Consider the following 22,961-nt stretch of genomic DNA (forward strand, 5'->3'; position numbering starts at 1 on the left):
TAAAGAATGGAATACCAAACGAATTGGTAGATTGTCATCCCTCATTATTTATGCTCTTAATTAGAATATGTTTTTAGGTAAGTACGTGTTGTTGTTGTTATTAAGAGTTATGATAATGCAATTTATTTTCTTCTTTTTTTATATAGACCATTGCCGGTCGTACCAAATAGACGAAGAGAGGGGATGTATGTTTTTACTGTCTCATCCTCTTTGATCTCTTTGAACTCGATTGTGCAGTTCACTCTTGATGGACACCTAATGCATCATTAGTGTAAATTCTGACTTCATTTGACACAATTTTATTTTATTTTTTAATTCTCTTTTCTTTCTTAAATCTCCTTATCAATCCATAGCATATGTATTCAGAGATAATAAGAAAAAATAAGTCTCATTCATTAGTTTATCATATTATTAACTTTAAAGGAGGTTCACAAGGCAATAATTGCAATTATTATTCTGGCAAAGAAAATAATAGTTGCAAAGAAAACAACATGGATTACAAAACCAAAAGCATGTCTAGTCCCCTGTTGTAATGAACTTCTTATCTCCTCCGTCTCTCCCTAAGATTGGCCACTTTCCTTTCATCTAAAAAAATTGAATTACTTGCCGATCATAAAACTTATTTTCCTCATCTTACAGTACACATTACTTGTGTACCTTAAAAAAAGTTGTTCATGTATTTTGCTTGAGTCCATTGTTATTGCTCTTTATGTAGTATGTGTATCTGTGTATTTGTGTATGTATGTATTATGTATGTACGTACGTATGTATGTATGTAAGTATGTATGTTTATATTTATCTATGTATGTAGCATGAGGCCTAAATATTTGTGTGTGTGTGGGTTTGTTTCAGTGTGTGTTTGTGTATGTTTCTTTCAGTATGTGTGTGTGTGTGTGTGTGTGTGTGTGTGTGTGTGTGTGTGTGTGTGTGTGTGTGTGTGTGTGTGTGTGTGTGTGTGTGTGTGTGCGTGTGTTTTTGTGTGTTTGTGTGTGTGTGTGTGCGCGCACGACACGTGCACGTGTTTTTAATGTTAACTATCACATTTGGGAACTTTGTGTGGAGAAGTCTTGTTCATGCTGTGTGTTGATAGGAGTTGTGGTGTTTGGTGTGGGACAATGCCTGTGTATTGGCATTTATTTCTTTAGTTAGTATATATTTTTGTGTATAGATGCTTTTTTCAGAGACCCCTTGAAACGAGAAGGTTCACCCAAATGGGGTTGAATATCAGGTGATGAGGGATGGATTGTAGGAGCCCCAGTGAATGGACACAGGAACCAAAAGAGCAGCTGTTTTTGCCATCAGTCCCACCAGCATCAGTCACCATGGCAACAACCATCTCCAGCACCCAGACGCCTCCTCCCTCGTTGAGCATTGTCCCGAAAGATTGGCAAACAGACCCCCATCCATTTGGACATAGTCTTGCTAGACAGTTTGGGGCTTTAGAGGGGATATACAGTTCTCTGTTAATCTGAAAAGAGCGTAGAAATTCACATTGCCGCAAACGCGTGCCTCGGAAATGACTTTCAATGAGCATAGAAACTACATTCAATTGGTATTTCTGGGAAATACTTCAACTACAATACATTGTTTGTACCCTCCCCCAGAAACAATCAGATAGCGCTAATATATAGGACCTCTCGAACTATAGGAGCAAACCAGCAAAAGTGGTTAAAGGTGTTCAATTTAAGAGGTTGTATTTGATACATCCATCATATATAAGTGAGTGACAGGCTCTGTGAGAATATCTGTTCTTCAGTTCTGTTCGGGGACGTTGTACCAGAAGGGAAAATACAACATCAAATGCTATAAGGATTTAAAATAAACCCCAACAAAATTTGTTTAGTTGTATGCAATTGTGTTATCAAGTGGGTCCCTATACAAATAGATTAGACCCTTCATTTGTATGCTTGTTTTACCATAATGGCAGGATATTCTCATCAGGTGGACCCATAGAATAAAACAGAATATAACTATCTTGCCATTTTATATGAATTAATTAATAGATTCATATTAATTGACTTAATTATAGATATCATAGGAAATGTAGCTAGAAGAAAGACGATTAATTCTACAGCAGTTCATTCAGTGAATAGTTAGGCTATGAGTGGGGTACCTATTCCATTTCACAAAAGAGAGAGTCTGACACTTTGCCGACCCCTAGTGGGGACCCTCTTCTCTAGATTGGAAACCATTTAAATAAAAAAGAAAATACAAAGAAGTAATGGCTACATAATATATGAACAGATTATGAAGGGAATGAGGATATTATAAATGTATGTTATATTATCGATGTATTATAACAAAAACAAACAGTATTACGAGAGAATATAAATTGAATAAAAACGACCATAACTTCAGATGATAAATCATAACTTTCATAACTATTCAAAACATTGAATATTAATACAAGACGATATAACATTACAGAATTGTAACTCTCAAATGTACAATTATATCTATCGTTTTACAACCCTGTCCACATTAACATATTACTGTGAAGTATAAGGGCTCTTGAGACTGAAAGCTGTTAAATGTCATATTTATTCGGTGCCATGGCGGAACACTGTAATCAAGTGTAGTGCTTTCCAACTCGCTGCCGCGGAAATTCGAGTCATGTGACATGTGGATCCCATTGATCTCCATGTGTGGAGATCAGCAGAGACTCCTTAAGCACATAAGCACTTCCAGATGTCCTTTCCCGCTCCTTTCCGGTGGGCATCAAAGACGGCAGCTCTTCTGGACTGCAGATGCAGGCTATCAGTGAATGCCCGGTCAAAAATGATGATCTAAACGGTAGGGCCTACGAGCTCAGTTTGGCCTTATATAGTGGATCAACATAAGATTTAGGGGGTTAAGGGAACGATTGGTACCCATCATGTGATGTGCACCCTCCATGACGTTCTGAAATGTACCAGTACCTAATGTTGAATACTCTGCGGACTGGCGATATATAGTTAATCTATATGTATCCCTCTAGCTTTGAATTATATTTATAGTCTCAGGATTTCCTCTTTCCTTTTTCCAAATTTCCCTTTTAATAAATTCGATAGTGAGGGTCAGGCTTCTAAGAACAGGTTAGGAACTGATTGTTGGAAAGCTGGGAAGAGAGATTCTCCCCTTGATAGCATCCATCAGGATTCTTCCTGGAACATCAGGGACACATCCAGGGAACAGGTTATAACCTTAACGCTCAGCCTTGTTATTGGTCTCTTCTGGCAAAGGTGAATCATTACAAGGATGACCAAAAGGAGGCAGATGGAGAGGGGGCTACGGATGTTGTGAGTGAGGGAGTGACTCCAAATGAGGACATTTATTTAGACCAGGGGTCTTCAACAGGGGGTCCGCGACCCCTAGGGGGTCCGCGGAGGTACTGCAGGGGGAGGTCGCGAAAGTTTTGGTTGATTTGAAAAAAAAATTATATTCCCCCCGCAATTTTTTCCACAAATTGAAATGTTTTTAAATACACATTAACATGAATACAACACACTAGCCACGATTACATGGACACTTTTGATCCGATTTCTAATCAGAATAGATCTATTCCTATCATGCGATCCGAATTTACTATATATAGGCTATGGCATTTACGAAAGTGGTAAGCGTTTGTTCGTACATACGGACGTGGCTGCGACATTTTTATGTATTTGATTTTAATGAAAGCCCAGCAGGAGTGAGCTTTCCTCTGCCTGCTCCTTCCATTACGAAGGACAGCACAGCGACGTAAGTAGGGGGTCCCGCTCCATCTCTCCATAAGTTTGGGGCTCCTTGGCCTGGAAAACGTTGAAGACGCCTGATTTAGACGTTTCAAACAATTTGTCGGGTCAGACAAAATTCCCACTAGTGCGGGAATTGCCCCCCCACCCCCTTAAAGATCAAGGCCAAAACTGTGATTTCTCATGAATCAGCTAATCAGCTGTTCATTCATTACCATGGCGGAGCAGTGTTTTCAAACAAATCCTTTGCCAGATGCAGTTGTGGGTCTATTGTTCTGATTGCAGCAATTTGGTTAAGGGAGCTGGCTTCTGTGAAAAGAGGGTTATATTAGGGTGGTTTATTCCTACAAAATAATTTGTAAAGGTAATTATGTCAATTATAACTTTTTATTGAAGCTTTTTTGTTATTTGTCATATCTCCTGTATAATACGTCTTAAATGCATGCCTACCCATTCTAAATGTGTGGGGCTTATGCCATCAAAAGCTAAATGATCGAACTGTCAAATTCAACACTTGCTGCACATGTTTTTATTGCGGCCCATTTGTAAGTTTGATGTTTTTACAGTGCCTAGTATGCTCGTCTTATGCACGCCTTTTTTCCCGGCATTGTCCGCACGATAACACTGCCGAGGAAAATCACCGGTTTGAGCTAGCAGCCAAAATTACCCTCCTGGACCCTACACACATTGGCAGTTTCATTTTGATGTAAATACGAATGGACTTTGGTAGAGGTTTTGCCTTGTTTAGACAGAGACAAGGCAGTGATATCAACATGAGTAGTTCTAACTTGAGAGACATGAAATCCGTCTCTCCAGTTAGAATCGCGTTTAGCCTACACTCAGGATGTATAAAAAAAATTAAACATTTGTTGTATGCTAATTATTCTAAAGAGGTCTACTCTCCGTGAGCAGTCCCGCCTTCTCCAGTGAACCAAGAAATCCCGCTCAGTTACGAAGGGGGATTTTAGCCCCTCAGTTTTACACAGGCAAGGCAGTGAAATTGCCGGGTGTGCCAAACTGCGACCGAACCGGCTTGGCAGTGTAAAAAGGCCTTCTTTCAATTTGCACTGCAAAGTGAATGTTTTGAATATTTAAGATTACCTATGCAAATCCACCTCCACCTGAGGCGATACTTCATAAAGCTGTCAGCAACTGCAATGTATCCTTAATTTGTTTTTGTATTTAATTGAGCAAATAATCTTTAACTCTGCATCCAATTTCTCAGATTCAAAAGGTAGAAAATTAACGATAAACAATAAGGAAACATTCAGAGGTTTTGAGTGTTCCGTTACATTAATGTTGACTCGGTTAAGGTCATTCCCATGGCTGTGATTGATTCTATCGTTAGTATGATACGAAACTGAAACAAAACTAATGAATATCAAAACGTAATACTGTGATGCATTTATTCAATGAAAACGAACAGACAGAATAGACTTCATAATATAATTCATCTTGCATTAGAGATGATGAAAACTAAAATATAATAAGCTAAGACATACATCGATATATTTGACTACAGACTGAGCAGTACTGTATAGGTACTGGTCGTTTGTAAGGTAAATAGGGGGAAGGAGATTGCGGTTAAACTTACTAATGGAATGTCTGAAAGTGAGCCACCATGGTAAGAAATACTAGAAACTAAAAAACAAAACAAGTAAATTATATTAAATGGAATATTTTCATGCAGTCAATTTGGTATAGAAGGCTTAATGTGTGTAAGACATTGATCAGTGTCCATGAAATAGGAATGTCATGACTAAGTATAAAAAGAGGATTGCTTACAGAAGCAATCAAGTCTGTATATAGGTAAACAGGCACTGGCAAAGATGGATTAAACATTACAAGTGAGCTGAATATTATGAAGCTCGGTTCACACTTTCGCATTCAATTATGTTCTTTACAAAATAAGAGGCGTTGCGATGATTCTGCAATAAGAAGATCTGCAAATAATAGCAAGCAGAATCTATCCCCTGAACTGTACACAGACGAAAGCTGCCGGGTATTGGGCGACAGAGTAGAACATACATTTGCAGCTCATCACCTTTAAGGTGATCCAGTTCTGCTTAAAAAAGCGGGGCTAAAAAGAACAATTGGCTGATACAATTTACAAGATGACATTAAGTAAAGCATGGATATAAAAAGCAGATTCTCAGACAATATAAATATATTTATAAAATAAAAGGAATGAGCATTATGACATGCTCTTGGCCGACTTGCATCCAATATGAGCCCATTCTTTAATTGCTGGTGCTTCTGAGACTTGACTTGCATGTATTCCTGAGGGGAAATTTCTATCACGGTTTCTTCCGTAACTTATGACGGCAACTTCCCCCGCAAAAAAGGTATGCTGTGACCGAAATGATTGTGAGCCCACGAGAGTGGAAAATGTCTTTGTTAAGATCAAAGAGCCACAACACCCTTAAATCAAACTGCAGGGCTAGCAGACGACTTGACCGTTATACAAGTGACATCTGTCGGCATCAGCCAATCAGAAACACAGCTCACCTTGCAGTTGGAAATAAGCGACCGGTCTACAGTGATCGTTTCAGGGCATGCTTCCCGGGCTGAGGCCGGCGCTCTCGATGGAGACGGAGCGGACCAAATCCTCTACCCACCGCACCTCCGAGGCCACCTGCTCCGCCAGCGCCTCGTAACGGTTCTCCAGGCGGCCGAACTTGCGCTTGAGGGCGTTTGCCGCCAGCATTGCTGCCCGGGCCTCCTCCTGGCTCTGCCGGCGCTGCGTCTGAGCTCGCTGGAGCTCCTGCCGCACGGTGCCCAGGTCGCTGGCGATGCTCAGGTTCTCCTCCTTGTACCACGCCTCCTTCTCCTCGTAGATGGAGAGCAGCGCAGCCACGTCGTCGCGACAGGAGCGCTGGTTGCGCTCCAGGTCCCGCAGGCCCTCCTCCGCCACGGCGATCTCCTCCAGCACCTGGGAGAAGCGCTCGAAGTTGACGTAGGTGTTGTTGGGCGGCATGCTGGAGTGGGACTTGATGGTGTACTCCTTCAGACGGGTGGTCTTCAGCCGCCGGCGCTCCGACTTGCGGCCGTGGTCTTCCGGGCGGACGTTGCGCCGCTTGATCGCCTGGGACGGAGACGGGAGCAACCGGGCGAGTATAAATATTTGAACAGAGGATTGGAACGTCAAGATGAGAGCACAGCTCCAGCACAACTTTTGGTAATAACTATCAACGGTATTCCATTTCATGTCCTCAAGACTAGGGTTAGGATCAACGCAACACCCACCTTGATCCAAGCATGCTCCAGGCTATCATCAATGGTCATTCTCTTCCTGCAAACAGAAGTGTGTCAGAGAAGACATGATGCAAAGTTCTGGGGTCTCATTTGTAACCGTTGCGTACGCACAAAACGGGGCTGAAATTGGCGTACGTGACTTTCCACGCCAAGGTTGTGATCTATAAAAAAAACAACTTGACGGGAGAATGTGCGCAGCCCTAAGCAAACTCTGACCCATGCGTACACATGGTTTGGAGGAAAAGGAGAATTGGCGACACTGTCACAGATGGTGTGGTGGTGAACTGAAGTCAGAGAAGAATTGTAGAGTGAAAAGAATGATTATGTTTTATCATCGCCCTTCATAAATTTAATTTCAACCCGTATCATGCGTTAAATCTATGTAATCAGAATAATTTAAGTCAACTGCGTTATTTCTCAGTTATAACTCCAGAAACATCTTAGAATAGAAATTAAAAAAAGTTCTCTATATTTAATCCTGTCACTCCATACTGTCCACTGACGGCGCGACTGCATGGAATAAAGCATCTGTCCAACAAGTGTCAATAACATAATATTTTTATGTGACACTGTAAACACATAATCAAATGTCAACTAAATCCCAAGTGTGGAAAACCAAGCCACCATCCTCATAACAATCGTTGTCTGTTCTCTTGATGCTTTTCATGACAAATCAGGCATCAAAAAGGGGTTATGTTCAAGAACATTTTACGTGGGTGATTACAAACTGATTATCCAAGGTGTTCTCCGTCAGTCTTATTACCGTAACCCTATAGATACAGAGGTGAGCGCCGTGGTAATGCCGCACCATATGGCACTGCTGGCGTACCATGCAAATGGCAGGATTCGGAGGGAGAGGGTCTTTAGGGACCAGAACGATTTATTGGTACATAAAAATATGTACCTTTATGTCAGACCACTTCTTTTTTAATTCTGGGACTGTGCGCTCCGTGCTACTGACAGAGTTCACTGCTGCAGCAACATGTTGCCACTCACTCTGCTTTTTGTTTTTGGGTGTGTTTTGCCGAACAAAACTACTTTTCGGGCCTCCATCTCACCCACAAGTGTCTCCACTTCAACCTCAGTGAAATTTCGCTCAGTTACGAAGGGGGATTTTAGCCCCTCGGTTTTACACAGGCAAGCACTTCTGGCACTTCTGCCATTGTTTCCGACAAGACATAATACTTGCATCGGAGTCTGTTTAATATGCAGATCGCATTCATGAGGTCGTTTGCATTGACCATTTATGGTTAAAAAGGGGCGTGTACAGGGCGGAACGTGAAGCTGATTCAGCTGCGCACACTTGTAGGCACTCTGTGATTTATAGAGATTGCGTACGGTGTGCGTACGCAGGGTTTTATAAGTCTGAATATTTTTTGGCACACGCAAAACTTGGCTTTTGGGCGTACGTACACTTTTAGTAACGATCCCACGCACAGTTTTATAAATGAGACCCCTGAGCTTTTCGTCTCATCTCCAACCCTTCATATTTCCTTTCAAAACACGAGGTTGTGTGTGAGATCATAAACTCCATGTGTTCTCTACATAAACTGCCAAAATTAATGAATGACTGCCTGGCAGAAGTCTATGGCCGAAACCAAAAAAATATGAAATCCTTTTTAGGAAAATAAATCCTTGGAAAATACATAGTATGAAGATGAGAGCCACCGAGATCATTACCAAAGAAAGAAAACGATGTATGCTACGTAGCTTTGTATCACTCAGAGAAATTAAATCTTCCAGTGGACTTAATAAAAAAAAAAAAGCCTTTCGGCATTCACCTACCGTGAACCACCCCAGACAGTCCTGGCTGTCGATTGGTTGTACCAAGAACAATTGTCAAGAGTGTCCTTACTTGGGATCCTTGACCAGCAGGCGCCGTATGAATTCCTTGGCCAGCTCACTGGTATTGCTGAAGTATTCCTCGTCAAAGTCGTAGTTGACGGCGGAGATGTTGGCGAGGGTCTCCTGCTTGGTCTCGCCCAGGAATGGTGAAGCACCACTCAATCTTAGATGGAGAACAGGTTGATGAAGATGAGTCTTCAATAACAATACCAGAAATGCAGCGTAAAGTGCTCTATAATAGTGCATAGAGGCAGGGGTACATGCAAAGATATGTGGCGTTTAAAGTAGTACTCACAGAATATAAGTTATCACTCCAATGCTCCTGCATAGAGAATAAGGACTTGGCTTTAGTGATGATTGCCATATGGAGAACCACTCTTTTATTTAATTTCCTAAATCCACATAAATATCTCACCACATGTCTGCTTCCAGTCCGAGTGGCTCGTAATTGACTATCTCTGGTGCTGTAAACAACAAGTAAATTATGTTTAGTGAAAAAATCTTGGGAACTAGAACAGTTGACTTCAATGGAAGGAACTATAACAGTTGACTTCAATGGAAATACGTTCAAAGGGAATTTACCGACAAACTCTGGCGTTCCGAAGATGTTCTTGAACTCATTCCCTGCCTTGATCTGGTGAGCGATCCCAAAATCAATGAGCTTGATTCTGGGGTTTGGTACATTCTTGTCCAGCAGCATGATGTTTTCAGGCTGCATTAAAACACAAACACAAACAAAAACACACACACAAACACACACATTAAAAGGCTTTCATAGTCTCATCTAAGCTAGACAACAAAATATTTTTTTCACGTGCATACAGCGTACCAAAAGATACATTCCCTGATAAGAGATTTTCAAGCCAAGTTTAAAATGGATGAGGTTGCCCACAAACTCATAACAGCTGTATCCTTCTGCAAAGTAAGTCCTTGTCAGCATTGAAAAAAAAAAGTAAAACCTTCCCCAGTGTCAACAAGTATGCGGCTGACTCAGGCCTCAGCTTGCACCTCCATTTCAAAGCGGGGAAAAATGCCATACTAAAAAGACACCCAGGATAGTATGAGATTTCCCTAGACATTTCGTAACCCCTTTTGGGTACAGGGACGTGGTGCGAATGACTGTCTCCCTGCCCATAACATGACTCACAACAGCATTGTCTGGTAGCGGCACGACAACTATAATCAAAAAGAAAATCCTCAACACGTCATATAGTTACCATACAAACAAACCAACAACAACCGCTCCGACTGGGTCTCCTTAAAGGTTGGGTATGGAATTCTCTTTTTTGCAAAATTACTTGAAATCCTTATCATAACCGATATGGATTTTTAGGGCCAATAACGATACTGATTTTTTTCGTCAGCCTTAGCCAATGACCGATACAGGCTGCCGATTTTTTTCTGAGACGATATTTCGAGCCGATGATGCTTTTGCTCGCTCAATTAGCATAAAAATGACACAATGATGATTACAAATGTAACAAGTCTCAATTTAAAAAGGGAACATTTATTGAACTGTCTGTCTGTAAATCATGGCCAAAATATATATATATATATATATATATATATATATATATATATATATAAGAAATCTGTAATATCGGCCAGATAATATCGGCCAGCCGGTATAACGGTCGATCACTATCTTTAACAGGGCTCACCTTGAGGTCAAAGTGCGCGATGCGTTTGGAGTGGAGGTAGTGGACGCCATCCAGGATCTGCTTGAGGAACTGCGTGGCCTCCTCCTCCGTCAGGGACTCCTTCTCGGCCAGGAAGTCAAAGAGCTCGCCGCCGGACACCAGCTCCAGGATCAGGATGACGTCCGTCTTGTTCTCGAAGATGTCGTGCAGCGTGATGATGTTGCTGTGCTGGATCTCGCGCAGGATGTTCACCTCGCGCTCAATCTCCTCGCGGCTCACGCCGCGGCGGCTGGACGACAGGCGCCGCTTCTTGATGAACTTGGCGGCGTAGTCTTGGCCCGAGCCCTTGTCCTTGCACTTGCGGACGATGGCGAACTGCCCGCTGTGGAGGAGGCCACACACATTGTTTACACATCAGAAGAGTGTCATACAATGCATGTGTGTGTGCATTGTCTTTTCAGTTTTCTCCTAGAAGTGCATCTGTTGCAAAGTATCCACCGGTGTTAAATTACAAATTAAAAAAAACTGGATATCAAAATACTGGGGGGTCTACACACACACACACACACACACACACACACACACACACACACACACACACACACACACACACACACACACACACACACACACACACACACACACACACACACACACACACACACACACGAGAGGGAAGAGAGAGGCAGTGATGTCATGACTTTGGTGCATTACTGCAGAAAAACACCTCTTCCCTATAAGAGGTAAAGCTACAGAGTTCCACTCCAATGAGATGACTCATTCATGAGGCTCTACTCTGGCTCGCAGCGGATATACACTACACAGTAATTATAGAGCCAAATCATGAGCAGCCGCTCTCGGAGTCTAGCGATGTACTTCATGAAGGCTCACAATGAGTGCCAGAATTTTTCTTCAAGCAATTGTTTGGTTGTAGGACCATTGTTTAAAGGAACTTACCTCCCCAACTCCTCTCCCATTTCATAGAACACCTCAACATCCTCCTGCCTGAAGCCAGCCATGTTGTGCCAACGGTGAATACAGTATGGAGGAATGCCTGTGGCTTAACTAAAGCAATGGAGACGGAACAAATTGATTAATACAAGGAAGAAAACTTTGAGCAGATATGGTGCCATGAGGTAAAGACCATACAGGAGCCATAAATCCTTTCCCCCCACTCTGAAAGAGGGGGAATAACAGTCCTTATTTGGCCAGAGTCAACATAGTGAAATATTTTTTTTAACACATACTGGCTAGTGAGGGAAATCTGCATTCCAGTCCAACTGACGTCATTCCCTTCCCTGGACCACTCGTCTCAAATTAAAGGGAAGGGAGTCACGGCTATTTGTTTATACAAAAGCCCGGAACCAGAAAAATAAGAATATCGCAACAAAAGGCTAACTGGTTGGTTTTAAGATTTAGCACACGCTTGCTACACACAATACACACATCAAACAAACAAGGACACTTTATACACCAACATAGCATCGTGACAGCTTCTGCTAAAGTAAATGTAACAATCGTGTGTCCTAAATGGCGCATACTCATTCAGCTAGGTTGGAGAGATCCCAGACGAACGTCCAAACAAAGCTGTCTAATAGGCTCGCAAAAGATAAGCGAATATGGAGAACTTAATGATAGCTAACGTGGCTATCTGGCTAGCCTAGCAAAGCTTAGCACCTCGATGTATGTTACACTTTAAAGAATATATCCTTATACGCGGCCCATGACATTGAAAGAACAATACGATGAAGACTGACCTCGCATAATAACAAAAGGCGTACATAAAGTAGCAGGACTTACATTATGTCTGCCGAGGAGTACTGCATTCCCTGAAGGGAGTAGGTTAGAGATCCTGGTGGCTAGTGAAGCAGGAGGACGGACATATGGAATGACATCATACTTAAGTGAATCAACTCTCACACGACTGTGATGTGGTATTACCTTTCCTGGCTTACAAGACAGAGCAGGTTCAGCAGTGATTTAGTTGGTTCAGAGGAACCGCATGAGTGGGTTTTTCAAATGTAAAGTGTAGCTAGCATTTGATCAAAGTTGTATCGACTTTTGTAAAGAGACATAACAAGTTTTACCAAAACGTGTCAGCGTCTGAGCACATCGTTTTCTTAGAATTCATCAAAGGAAGCGTTTGGCATAATAAATTATGTTAAAAAGTGTGTTCCCTGACCGGGAATCGAACCCGGGCCGCGGCGGTGAGAGCGCCGAATCCTAACCACTAGACCACCAGGGAAACTGAGAGCAATGAAGGTTTACTACATTATAAACAGACACATTAATAGTGCTTCCAACATTACTAACCTGATATTATTCAACAATAGTTTATGTGAAGCACTACGTATTTATTTCCACATTTAAATAGTAGAAAATCAAACGTGCAATCATTAAAAAAGTCAAGTGAAAGTAATGCTAACATCGAGTTTAGCTGGTTCAATGTGTGTATTAAAGCGTACTATTAAATGGGATTGTCAAGCCTCGACCATTAAACCTACTAGAACAACAATAAAACCAGACATAAAGTTGCCAAAATTCCACATAAAAACGTTATATTTGATGCCATGCGCCAGAATTGCAATTCTAATGTTAATTATGTTTTGATAGACATTCAAATTGACACAATCAAGCGATAAATGCACCCTTGCTATAAATCAGACATCCAATAATAACCTTACTGCAGAAAATGGGCGGGTCCAACAGCCAAACAGCTGGTGGCCGCACTGTGTCGCTCGCTCAGTGTGGTTGATGGGGAAACCATAGGGAAACAACAAGCAGGCAGGAATCATGGATTGGGTCTCAATAAACCTTATCTGGGCCGCTATTTTCATCCAAAAGGTAACACGCTGAAGTCGTTGTTCGTTGTGAATAATTGACTTATCCACACAACATTACGACACGAGAGTTGTCGCCGTCCTTCTTTCTCAAGATGTGTAATGATTAGCTTGTAATGTAGCGCTGTTAGCATTCGGAGATAGCCAACTGAAAAGGTGACACACAACGTTTGTCTTTATGTTTAGCTCAACTGAAAAGATGAGAGGACTCGTGGTGCTGTCTGGCCTACAGAGTATAACTGTACTAACATACCTCCACCGTTGGTCTCACTTTTGACAAAAGGATAGCTTAAATACAGCCGGTGTTCGAGCGTAATGGTATATTTTGTACCATTGGCCATGAAACAAATGCGCCATCAAAGTGTGAGGAGTCGGTAGCAGAAACCTGCTTGCCAAATAGTTGCTTACCTTTGCATTGTATTCTTAATGCGCGTTAAAATAGAAGTCAGTTAAAGCACTATACTTGAATAATTCAGATCGTTTAACTATTTGTATTTACTTACCGTTGCTGTTATTTTATGTTGTGTTGTATAAAGGTCGTAGGCGAGTATGGCATGGCTCACTTCAACGACAAAGACGATAGCAAAGGAAAAGATTACTGCATTTTCTTCAACTCCCAGTGGGCACGTCTACCCCAGGACCTCAACAAAGCAGTAAGAAGTTGAAAAAGTTCCGTTTAACAATTAAAGTAAAATATAAGTGTTTCATATTTTTTATTTATTTATAATTTTCGCTTCGTGTTCATCTAGTCCCGTCTCCAGATTCATGACCTCACAGCGTCGGTGCTGTGCTCAGCCTCTGAGGTCCCCGATGGGGGCTTCCCTAACCGCATACCCATGGTGATGAGGGGCAACTGCACCTTCTACGAGAAGGTGCGACTGGCCCAGATCAACGGTGCCAAGGGCATACTCATTGTCAGCAAGGACCGTCTGGTGAGGGGGGGGGGCGGCTCGTTTTATTCATCATAACACAATCATAATAGCTTGACAATGACATTTGGGTTTGTGGATAAGAAAAGGATAGACACAACTTTATGTTCTTGTTCGTGACTATATAATCTATTTTATTTTCTGCAATGTGCGGTAATGTGTTTTGAATTATTCACTCCCTGCTAATGTTTCTTCAATATGCTTAATTCACTGTTTATTATAGACGCCACCAGCTGGAAACAAGACCCAGTATGAGGAGATCGATATCCCCGTAGCACTGCTCAGCTACACTGACATGCTGGATATTAGCAAGGTAAGAGATGACTAAGTCACATTCGGTCACAGGGGTGAGCAGACATTGTGGAATGAAATGCTAAATGTATTATCAAACTGCGCAAAAGCTAATATGAATCATGGTGAAGTCCAGTTTGAAGTGAGACCATTCAGTATTATATTTCATAACTTATTCATGCCAATGGAATAACATCATTAAACATCAACTTAAAATATGAATATCTTAATTTCCCAAAAAATATTTACTGAGTACAGTCTCATCTTAAAGGCTGTCTTGATAATGTCTCATTGTATTCCTTTTTCATTGGTTATTACTCTTTGGTATCAGTGTCCAGAGCAAAGTACAAAATAAACGACTCATTCGTTTAGGACCCTTCAGAAGAGCTCCTTTTCATTGGGGAGCTGGCGCTGTATGTGTGTGTGTGTGTGTGTGCGTCTGATTTCCCACTAGAAGTTATCTCATGTTGTGTTGCTCGGACTCCTGCAGAACTTTGGGGATGAAAGAGAGGTGGCCATGTATGCTCCCAAGGAGCCTGTGTTGGACTACAACATGGTCATCATCTTCATCATGGCCGTGGGCACGGTAGCCATGGGCGGCTACCTGGCTGGTAGCCGAGACACCAAAAAGTATGTGGAGTGGAGTGAGGGTTTGAAAATAATTCTTTTTTAGTTTTTTGGGTAATTCAGTATTCTCATGCTACTACTGATACAGTAGTTCTTAAATTGTACAATGAATGCAACTCTTTGTAGTCTCTGCTGCTAAGTTTGACCTAAGGGCAATTCACTTGGATAGTAATTCCTTTCTTTTTTTTCTACCGTTTAATTTTTGTTTAGTTGTACAGAAAAAGGCTATTTGTGTTTGCAAGTTGTCATTGTCGGCCTGTTCCAAGCCTTCAGCCAAGGGCCTTCTGCCCACATAGTCACTGAGTGTTCTGCTCTGTTACCATTGGCGACTAAGGCAAAGACCGCTTTGTTGTCATCAAAGGCCGGTCGAGTGACTCAAGAGTCTAAATCCATCTAGATTTCGCCCTCTTCTACTGGTACTATAGTTACAAAGGGCAAGGTCGTCGGGGTCTCTGTTGGTGTCAGGAAGATAGAAAGAAAAAGGCTCAAGATAAGAGATGTTGAGACAAGCATCGACTTCTTCTTACTATTGCTATTACACCAACAAGTACACTCACAGGCTGTTTATACCACTGTTTTTTTTGACAGATGCCAGTGTTAAACTGTTTTGGGTGTATAACAATCCTCTTATTATTTTTAATAATTGATATGTCATGTGAATGAATGAATGGATGGTTCTTCTTGGGTATTCCCTAACACTTGAGGTAGACGGGGACCTCACTACCAGCTTTGTTAAACTTTCCCTTGTCCCTGCAGGCGCTACATGAAGCACAAGCGGGACGACAGCAACGAGAAGCAGGACGAGGAGACGGTGGACGTCACGCCCATCATGATCTCCGTGTTCGTCCTCATGTGCTGCACCATGCTGCTGCTCCTCTACTACTTCTACGACTACCTGGGTACGCGCGCACTACACGCTACGGCAATACTACAACTTTACTGTGTTCCAACATGGCTTTACAAAACAATATGCATCATGTGTAGAATGCTAGCTAGCTTATCATCTACAAATGGCTGATCTTCAATTGTTACACGCGTTTTCTCCCCATGGGTTCCTTTTAGCCATTTGGGTGATAGCCATCTTCTGCATAGCGTCTTCCGTGGGCTTGTACAGCTGCCTGTGGCCTTTTGTCAGAAGAATGCCTTGCTGCAATTGCAGGTGAGCCCGCTCAAATTGAGTTTAACTGTGTGTACATTCAATTGTTTGCTTCGAAAGATTTGGGGTCCAGCAGCCCTCCCTTGTAGCATCCAACCATTGCTTTCTTGAGTTGTGTTGTAAAGTATGGGTACTCACTCCCTCTGAACTCTCAGGTGGACACCCTTCTTCATAAATGTTCTAATAACAATATTAAACATTTAATTTAAAAGCGCCGTTTTCAGAATGAAGGACGCTGCAAATGCAACATAAAGCAAAACACAAAATCAACACTTTAAAAGAGGACTTAGTCAGTAGGCAAGGGGTACTGCTCTTGGCCAGTATTAATGTTTCCTAATAGACCCACCATCTGTCATGAAACGTTATGTTATGTACCCCCTCCCATCAACAGGCAGCACATTTGCAAACGTGACTCTAACAACCAATATTTAGTGTCTCCATTTACCATTTGTCACACATACAACGAATCCATGTGACACGATGTGTTGTTTGCGGACGTCCTTTCAACGTGTTTACTGTGGTTATTGTGGCAGGGTCCCGGAAAACAACCTGCCCTACCTGCACAAGCGGCCGCAGATCCGCAGTCTGCTGCTGTCCGCCTTCTGCATCGGTGTCAGTATCACCTGGGCCGTGTTCCGCAATGAGGACCAGTGAGTACAGGGGGACACGCACACGCAAACAGACACACGCAAACACACACACACCTGGCAGATCAAATGGAAAGGAGAAAAACATGAGCCAGGTACATTAGGGAAAGTGGTGGTGTCTGCCTGTACATTAGGATCTCCATTAAAACGTGACAGAGCTCCCATTTCGGGTATCTGTTTGCTCCTGTAAACCAGTCTAGTGGTTACCGGGGTATCGGGTTTCCCCTTTGTGCCTAACCAAGCCCAAGAATACAAGAGTGGCAAAACTTGCCTAAAGGGCTTTCCCTTTTTACGCAAGAGCCCACCAGCGCCCCCCGCAGGTGAAAAATGCTGTGTTCACAGGGAACAGGCTCTATAAACATCCAAAAGTCTGTTCTAGATGGTGCTAAAGTCTTATTTTATCCTTAATGTCGTGGTTGAACGGCTATGTTTGTTTTTGGCTGGCCATGTGTGTCCCAGCATGGGGGGGATGTCTTTTGTGTCTACGTACAGTGTGCCTTTGTTTCACCCCCCAGGTGGGCCTGGGTGCTACAAGACACCCTGGGTATCGCTTTCTGCCTCTACATGCTCAAAACAATCCGACTGCCCACGTTTAAGGTGTGTAGGTGACCGCGCGCTTATGCACCGCTGACACGGACGTCAACATTTGTTGTTGTGTTTTAACGTTTCAAAAAGTCCTTGTTTGCTACTTTATCTGCAGAGTGAACTCTTTTAAATGAGTGTTGTGCATCTCCCGTCTCTTTTCCTTTGCAGGCCTGCACTTTACTCTTGGTGGTGCTTTTTGTCTACGATATCTTCTTTGTATTTATTACTCCGTTCCTCACGAAGGTAAGTGAAAGGTTGAATATTCATGCATTTCGTGCATACCTTTTGAGTTGATTATTTCTGGTGGTAGTGGACGGTCACTGGGAACTTAACTGAGCCTCCTTGTCCCTCCCCCTCAGAGCCGGGAGAGCATCATGGTGGAGGTGGCGGCCGGCCCCTCTGACTCCTTCTCTCATGAAAAGGTCAGCTTGTTTCTGTTTTTCTTTGCTTCATTAGGTGTGTTTCAGATCAAGCATGCGTTGCGTTGCATAACATAATGCATTCTGGGATAAAAACGTCAGAAATGCTGGTGATAGCTTCCCTATGCGACATGTCACACGGCTTTAAAATAGCACTCCAGGGTAACTCCCTCTGTCTGCTTTTCTGTGCATATGGTATTAAATTAATGCAGACATAAGACACTGCATATCAAAACGTTGCCCTAGTTCGATGGAATTTCCCACGTGAGAAATGCCATAACTCCTTTCAAAGAGGCCTCTCCCAAACTATGCTTATAAAAAATAGAAGACTGACCTTTCCCTTCGTCACTCATGTTAATATTTTATGAGGGAAAGGGGCTTCAGACTGTTTAACGAAACGACAGTTGGCAAACCAAATCCCTTGGCTTCACTGGGTGGGCCATCTTCTTTCTTCAAACTATGAAGTGCACCTGTGTCCGACTTGACATAGTAGAAACTTGAGGTGTTCCTGACTAGTTCGGGCGGATCCTCAAGTCTCGTGCATTTACTTACTTACTGCCCTTTATGCCTACTGGCATGTAGGGCAGCAACAAAGGATCTCCACTCCTGTCTGTTTTGGGCAAGCTTTTGGATTGAACTCCAGGTCTGCTTCATGGCTTTCAGTTCTTTCTCCACTGTTGGACGCCAGGTTTCTTTGGGTCGTCCTCTTACGCTTGCCTTCGGGTTTCCAGTGTACGGCAGTTTTTGTGATGTCATCGTGTTCTTTTCGCATGATGTGTCCAATCCATCTCCACCGCCTTCTTGTAATGATGGTCTCTATACTTTCTTGGTTGGTCCGAGCAAGTAATTGCTGGTTGGAGATGGTGTTAGGCCAGAAAATACGTATGATTATTCGGAGGTTTCTTGTGTGGAATGCAGAGATCTTGGAAAGGTCTTTTTCCGTCATCCTCCAGCATTCAGAGCTGTATAGTAAGGTGCATGCATGCGCTCAAATGCAGGCGATCTGAAACTTAGCCATTCATTCAATATTTTGCTGGCCTCACATTGGTTGTATTTTAGAGGGTTTGTAAACCCCCGTTTAACTTCCCCGAAGAACGGGAAGACACAAGTGGCCTTTCTTGCTACTGGTTTATTAGAAGGCCTCACTCCAAATCCACCATGAAACTAAACACAGTACACAGACAGAAAATAGAGAAACCATGTTAGCTTAACATAACACAATAGCATGAACAGCAGACTGTTTTTTTGGTTGCATGCCACAAAGAAGTGAATCGTCCTTGAGTCTTCCTTATAAGCGTTCTCATAAATTAAAGTGTGTGACGAGCATAAAAACGTTCACTGGTGCATACACAATGTCCTTGCTTGCTGCTTCTCAGTCGAGGGAAGACCAATGGGGCTTGTGCTTAACTTTAAGCTGAGACTTCTTAATAATACTACGGCGACGACTACTACATGAAATAATGTAGATAACACTAATAAATTCTCAAGCTGTGAAGCTTTTTCGAAGATCGATGAGACAGTTTTAGGTTTGGTGGAATGTGGTACAATCTCAGTCGATCCTGCACGCTGTGTTTGTGTGATCATTTACTTTATATATGGCAGCCCGGGGTACTGAGAATATTAAATCACAGGCCAAAACAAAAACAAAATGTTCCTACCCGGAATGTAAAATCCTACAACGTATGTTGGTTGCTGGGGAAGCCAGTATTTCCTTAATCTCAGATGATGTATCGAGGTCATTTTAGGATGTAGTTCAGTGAATGTTGCACATTGTACCTTTTTAAGTAAGCATGGTCCTTTTGCATTGTGTTCCAGCTCCCTATGGTGCTGAAGGTGCCCAGGCTGAACTCCTCCCCCCTGGCCCTGTGCGACCGGCCCTTCTCCCTGCTGGGCTTTGGGGACGTCCTGGTACCAGGTAACTAACACTAACAACAACAACTAACACTTGTTATTGTCAATGCATCTTCCGCAACCCTGGGCGGTGCTAAGTAATGCCGTCTGTGCAGGGCTCCTGGTGGCGTACTGTCACAGGTTTGACATCCTCACCCACTCCTCCAGGATCTACTTTGTGGCCTGCACTATTGGTAGGTACCCGTCAGACCTCGAGTCCGGCGGATTGGCTGTGGTGTAACTTTATTTTCACTGGTTTGATACACTATCCCTAAAACGGTGCCCAAAGCATCAATCTTCATCACTCCTAAGAATAAAAATCACATTTGAATTCCTAGACTTCGTATCCGTTGCACATTGCGTTTTGTATCGTCTCACTACAACTGAACAGTAACAACAGGAACCCAGGCCTGTGTGAGTGAACGCTCTAGTTTGACAGATCTCCCTTTGTCCCTCCCGCTCTCTCAGCCTACGGCGTCGGCCTGCTGATCACCTTTGTGGCGCTGGCCGTGATGAAGATGGGCCAGCCAGCCTTGCTCTACCTGGTGCCCTGCACTTTACTCACCAGCCTGGCGGTGGCGCTGTGGCGCAAGGAGCTGCCCCAGTTCTGGTCTGGGAGTGGATTTGTGGTGAATACCAGTTTGATATGAGTGCCCTCCACGGATCAACCCCCACCCCCTGTCCTTAAAAAAGAAAAAGCTTCCACCAAAAAACGCCCACCAGGACACGCAGAGAAATCTATATTGTGCGCAATAAAGTAGAAATTCAAGTTGAGTGACAGCTTGGCTGCATTTTTGTTTTGAATGATTCCACCGTACCAACCGACCCTCTGTGTAACCCCTGCCCCAAACCAACCCCCCCCTCTCTCCTGTTCCGTTTTACTGCAGTCTGGTGCTGCGGACGCGCCCGTCTATGAATGTCACTGCAGGTATCCTATCTGGGCTTGCCTTCGAATTTCTCTTTTTTTCTTTAACCCCACTGAAGGTTATTTTGAGTCCCCCCCTCCCCCACCTCTCTAAGGAGAGGAGCTGTCCCCCTCCCCTTGGGTTTTACCTTGCTGAACCAGCCATTATTTAAAGGTGCTAGCCCACGCCATGGGAGCTAATGAACAATGTTGTGTAAGGTTAAAGGTCAACCCAGGGCACATCTCTAGCCACGCCTATTCAACATACAGTAATGCCTCTGACACCCCCCCCCCCCCCATCACCACCACCAGAATGTGGCAAACGGCTCTCATTACATTGGCTGGTTCAATGACTTAAACCACTCAAATTGACACCATGCGGACAGAGGGAGGACTGTACTGGTTTGTCAACCCCCCTCACACCCCTCCACGATCCTCCTTTTGTCTCTAACTTTATCGTGTTCTTGATCGTCCCGATGCTGCGTTGTCTTGTGTGCCCGGGCCAGTCCTCTCATCCCCGATACTGTGTTTTCCCTCCTCCCTCCCCCTGCAGCCTGCCATAGCGCGCACGCCGATTAACTGTACTCAAACCGCGGCCCCGCCCACAGAGGAGTCCTTGACCAATCCTGAGCCGCACAGCCCAGAGCCCACCAATCAGAGTGAGGACACTCAGGAAACATCCTCCACCAACAAGAGAGCGGAGCACAGATTGGAATAAAATCAAAAAAGGAAAACTTCTAGAGACTTGGAGTGCGGCATTATATACATATATTTATATGTGTATATTAATTGTTATATTGGTGGTTTGTTATTTTATTTCTCTGACTGTGCATTAGAACACTTGAATTGAATTGCAATGGACGATTTTAGTGTTGACATCTGTGTAAATAATAACTATCAAAATAAACTATATTGAGGTAGCTGGTGGGGTACGGGGCAACACCTGGTGTGGAACTGATCTTGGACCAGACTCTCACACTACTAAGGCCCTCCCTCCTCGCTGCTGTACTGTGCTGCCTTTCACCAACAAAGGGAACCAAGCACTCAAACTCTAGGCAATAACCTAGTCGGTCTACACTACGGTGCATTATTTCCCCCAACAAAAGATTAGACTCGGGAGCAAAATAACTGGAATACTACATCCGTACAAACACACTATAATGAAGGATGTTTTTAAAGTCAATATATTGCTTTTATTTTTTGCTTTGGCCCAGTATTTACTGTCAAGGTAAAGACATTTTGGCTGAAGGGATTTTTATTACTTTAAGTAATGGTGTAACCATGGTTTATTAAACCACAAGCACTCAATGTATTTGTATTGTCCTGTGTAGTTGGGATTATTATATTTTGTAGCTAACAATTTTTTTGGATTAATTTAATTTTGCATGCTTTTTTTTTGTTGTACGGAACAGTAATATTAAACCAGTGCCCAATGTTGATATCATGTATCGGTGAAACGACAACCAGTATTCAGTGTCTTAGTTGACTATGTCAAGGATTCTTCTGTTCTGCCTTCATCGGACCATGGGTTAACTGGGAGCGCTGCACCTAGTTCTGATGTGGGTGCTGTGACCACCGCCAGATGACTGAGCTGCTTACAGAGGTCGCAGAGTTCTCATCATCTGTCCTGTACTTATTTTGCACATGTTCTTAGTTTTGTATTATCGATGGAGATACAAGAAAAATGTATACTGGTTTACTCCTTACATGCGTTTGAGATTTCAGAATAACCCCGTATTCCATTCCATCAGTGTGGAGGCAGGAGTTCCTATGCTAAGGGTTTCACAGGGTCCTCGCAGACGAGCAGACATTTCTATAAATTGGATGCGATTTGGGAATGGTTAGTAAAACATGCCGAGTGTTACTTAGGTTTGGTTCAAAAGGCAAGACTACACAAGCAGCTTACTTGTATGCGAGTAATTGCTATAGAAAGCACATTACAGATTATTCACCATTACGTGATATCAGGCTTCATTTTGATACCTCTTTTAAGGTTTCAATGTTATATGAAAATAAAAGGTATTGGATTCAACATATGTATTTATGGAAAAGAAAAGATGTGCAACACTTGTACAGTTGTTGCTCTATACATCCCTGAAAAATACTCAAATCCTTCCAAAGTAAAATGTATATCTGACTTTGATGGACTATTGCCATTTTGGATCCTTACAATAAACCAGAATAAAACTCGTACCCGTTTGTTTTCTTTACAGCCAACTG

The 22,961-nt window shown here is 42.9% G+C and overlaps 2 protein-coding genes and 1 non-coding gene across 4 annotated transcripts; 1 reads left to right on the top strand and 2 right to left on the bottom strand.

Moving 5' to 3' along the window:
• Positions 1-5,102: 5,102 nt before the first annotated feature.
• dapk3 (death-associated protein kinase 3) lies at positions 5,103-12,497 on the bottom strand. Its single transcript, XM_030363859.1, has 9 exons — positions 12,254-12,497; positions 11,411-11,518; positions 10,475-10,835; positions 9,396-9,525; positions 9,229-9,277; positions 9,109-9,135; positions 8,824-8,976; positions 6,960-7,005; positions 5,103-6,798 (listed from the first exon to the last, which is right to left on the bottom strand). The coding sequence occupies exons 2-9, from the start codon at positions 11,470-11,472 to the stop codon at positions 6,262-6,264; spliced, it is 1,365 nt and encodes a 454-aa protein (XP_030219719.1). The 5' UTR covers positions 11,473-11,518; positions 12,254-12,497; the 3' UTR covers positions 5,103-6,261.
• Positions 12,498-12,626: 129 nt separating this feature from the next.
• On the bottom strand, positions 12,627-12,698 carry trnae-cuc (transfer RNA glutamic acid (anticodon CUC)). The gene has a single exon. It is a non-coding gene; the product is annotated as a tRNA-Glu (tRNA).
• Positions 12,699-13,158: 460 nt separating this feature from the next.
• On the top strand, positions 13,159-22,934 carry sppl2 (signal peptide peptidase-like 2). 2 transcript variants are annotated; one of them, XM_030363857.1, is made up of 16 exons: positions 13,159-13,297; positions 13,830-13,946; positions 14,043-14,225; positions 14,446-14,535; positions 15,004-15,143; positions 15,897-16,039; positions 16,203-16,299; positions 16,830-16,946; positions 17,459-17,540; positions 17,697-17,771; positions 17,888-17,950; positions 19,763-19,862; positions 19,954-20,031; positions 20,306-20,466; positions 20,725-20,765; positions 21,295-22,934. In XM_030363857.1, the coding sequence occupies exons 1-16, from the start codon at positions 13,247-13,249 to the stop codon at positions 21,302-21,304; spliced, it is 1,548 nt and encodes a 515-aa protein (XP_030219717.1). In that variant the 5' UTR covers positions 13,159-13,246; the 3' UTR covers positions 21,305-22,934. The 2 variants fall into 2 exon arrangements, with proteins under 2 accessions (XP_030219717.1, XP_030219716.1); XM_030363856.1 differs by lacking the exon at positions 20,725-20,765.
• Positions 22,935-22,961: the final 27 nt, after the last annotated feature.

Source organism: Gadus morhua, chromosome 8 (genome assembly GCF_902167405.1).
Source record: "Gadus morhua chromosome 8, gadMor3.0, whole genome shotgun sequence".
NCBI lineage: Eukaryota > Metazoa > Chordata > Actinopteri > Gadiformes > Gadidae > Gadus > Gadus morhua.

Excerpts from the sequence above, each read along its gene's own strand:
- dapk3 (XM_030363859.1), bottom strand. The coding sequence starts at position 11,472 with ATGGCTGGCTTCAGGCAGGAGGATGTTGAGGTGTTCTATGAAATGGGA. Across the intron at positions 10,836-11,410 it reads ATGGGAGAGGAGTTGGGGAG|CGGGCAGTTCGCCATCGTCC; the intron begins GTAAGTTCCTTT and ends CCTCCTCCACAG. Across the intron at positions 7,006-8,823 it reads CTGCTGGTCAAGGATCCCAA|GAAGAGAATGACCATTGATG; the intron begins GTAAGGACACTC and ends TTCTGTTTGCAG.
- sppl2 (XM_030363856.1), top strand. The coding sequence starts at position 13,247 with ATGGATTGGGTCTCAATAAACCTTATCTGGGCCGCTATTTTCATCCAA. Across the intron at positions 13,947-14,042 it reads CCCAGGACCTCAACAAAGCA|TCCCGTCTCCAGATTCATGA; the intron begins GTAAGAAGTTGA and ends GTGTTCATCTAG. Across the intron at positions 17,951-19,762 it reads ACTCCTTCTCTCATGAAAAG|CTCCCTATGGTGCTGAAGGT; the intron begins GTCAGCTTGTTT and ends ATTGTGTTCCAG.